Below are 2114 nucleotides of genomic sequence, written 5' to 3' on the forward strand. Positions count from 1 at the left end.
TCACCTTATTTACCTATTTGGTTTGTATATTATTCTCAAGCCTCCCCAGGACAGGGGGTGAAGGGGCTTGGGGGAGATATTTTGGGGAAACAGGAACTCCAAGTGGTCCTTTTCCTGAATCTTTGTCTAACTCACTTGGTGGTGGCAGCAGTACCATCCAAGGACAAAGAATGGTTTGTGCCTTGGGGACGTTTTTATCCTAAGCTGGTAGAAATAAGCTTAGGGGGTCTTTCATGCGGGTCGCCACATCTGTACCCCAGAGTTCAGATTGGGGAGGGAACCCTGACAGGATACAATTTTCAAAGGGTGATAATAGAGTTTGGCTGCCAATTTTCCTTGCAGTTCACTTGGAGTTGGCTGCCCACCCATTGCAATTCCCAGCCCTGTTTGCTTGGTTTATTTCTTTATTGTGGCTTCCCCTAAAATATAAAATCCTGACCCATTTCAGCAGTGGAACTGCAACCTATTTTGTTCTGCTTTTAGACACCAGGAAGTGATGTATGTGACTATTTGAACCAATATCTGTCTAATCTGTCTGTCCTACTGTGTCGGAGCCTCTTCACCATCTGTGCCATCTGTCAAGGTACTACACGGGTTTCAAGAGAGATTAACATTTTGTTTTAACCTGCAGTCTGCTCAGATATGAAATCTATTCCAGGGTTCAAGAGAGATGGCATTTCCCCTCCCCTGGCTTCCATTCTCCACTCAGCTATTGTTCCGGTAGCCAGCAGAGAGAAAAAATGAAAACAATGCTGACATTTATTGGGTGGATGTTGTTCATTTATGTTGCAGCATTAATTTCTTTCCTGTAGTCACACTCCATGGCGAACCCAAAACAGGGAAATGAAACGTCCATTACAGAATTCATCCTCCTGGGATTCGGGACTCATCCTGATCTGCAAATTCTTCTCTTCCTGCTGTTTCTAGTGCTGTATATGGCAACCATGGCCGGGAACATCCTCATCATTGCACTAGTTGTGTGTGATCAGCACCTCCATACTCCCATGTACTTCTTCCTGGGGAACTTGTCCTGCTTGGAGACATGCTACACCTCCACCATCCTGCCCAGGATGCTGGCCAGTCTCCTCACTGAGGACAGGAAAATTTCCTTCAATGGGTGTCTCACACAATTATATTTCTTTGGTTCTCTGGTTGCCACAGAATGCCTTCTCTTATCAGTGATGTCTTATGATCGGTATGTAGCGATATGCAATCCAATGCATTACACAACCCGTATGAGTGGCAGGGCCTGGCTACAGCTTGCAGGTGGCTCTTGGATAGGTGGCTTCATAGGTAATAGCATAACGACGTTGTCAATATCCCAGTTAACTTTCTGTGGCCCAAATTGTATTGACCATTTCTTTTGTGATCTTATCCCCCTGATAACTCTCTCCTGTAATAACCCTCAGCTGATGGAAATGTTGGCTTTCACACTCTGCTTGATTTTCTCACTGGTCCCATTCCTGCTTACCTTGATGTCCTACATTTGTATCATTGTGACCATCCTGAGAATCCCATCCTCCACTGGGAGGAAAAAGGCCTTTTCCACCTGCTCCTCCCACCTCATTGTGGTGACCATTTATTATGGAACTCTACTAATTGTCTATATGTTCCCAATGACCAGCATCCTGAGTGAGTTCAACAAAGTGCTCTCTGTCATCTACACCATCCTGACTCCCCTGGTCAATCCCCTCATCTATAGCCTGAGAAACAAAGAGGTGAAGGAAGCCCTGAGGACAGCTTGCAGGAAATTTGTGGTTGAAAAATGCTAACTGATCAACTGCCTTAAGTTAAAATAAAATAGATATAACATGGGCTGGGATAGGGCCTGAACTGAAGCCTGCTGAAGTCCAAGGTCCTGTTTCCATTATATTATAGAGTTTCATGTCATGGTCTTACAGAGTTGCAGCCCTGGAGAAAGTGGAGACAGAGAGCCCTCTAAATATCGGTTACCCATTGTTTTTAGGACCCATATTAGATAATACTAGGCTGGTGGGAGACTGCCCCTTCCCACAGAAGGAAATATAATGAATCAGAAAAGACATTCCCCATTTCACATAGGGTATGAGGCACAGGGTATGTTACCAGACATGGCAATGCAGCCTCGGTAGATG

At 45.0% G+C, this 2114-nt stretch overlaps 1 protein-coding gene across 1 annotated transcript; it reads left to right on the forward strand.

The window, feature by feature from the left end:
* The first annotated feature begins 821 nt into the window (after positions 1-821).
* Positions 822-1772, forward strand: LOC101951031 (olfactory receptor 5AP2-like). The gene has a single exon (XM_005309241.2). It carries the CDS (start codon positions 822-824, stop codon positions 1770-1772), a length of 951 nt encoding a protein of 316 aa, XP_005309298.2.
* The last annotated feature ends 342 nt before the right edge of the window (positions 1773-2114 follow it).

This window comes from Chrysemys picta, chromosome 13 (genome assembly GCF_011386835.1).
Source record: "Chrysemys picta bellii isolate R12L10 chromosome 13, ASM1138683v2, whole genome shotgun sequence".
Taxonomy (NCBI): Eukaryota; Metazoa; Chordata; order Testudines; family Emydidae; genus Chrysemys; species Chrysemys picta.

Bases quoted from the DNA above. Each gene is read 5' to 3' on its own strand.
- LOC101951031 (XM_005309241.2), top strand. From the start codon at position 822: ATGGCGAACCCAAAACAGGGAAATGAAACGTCCATTACAGAATTCATC.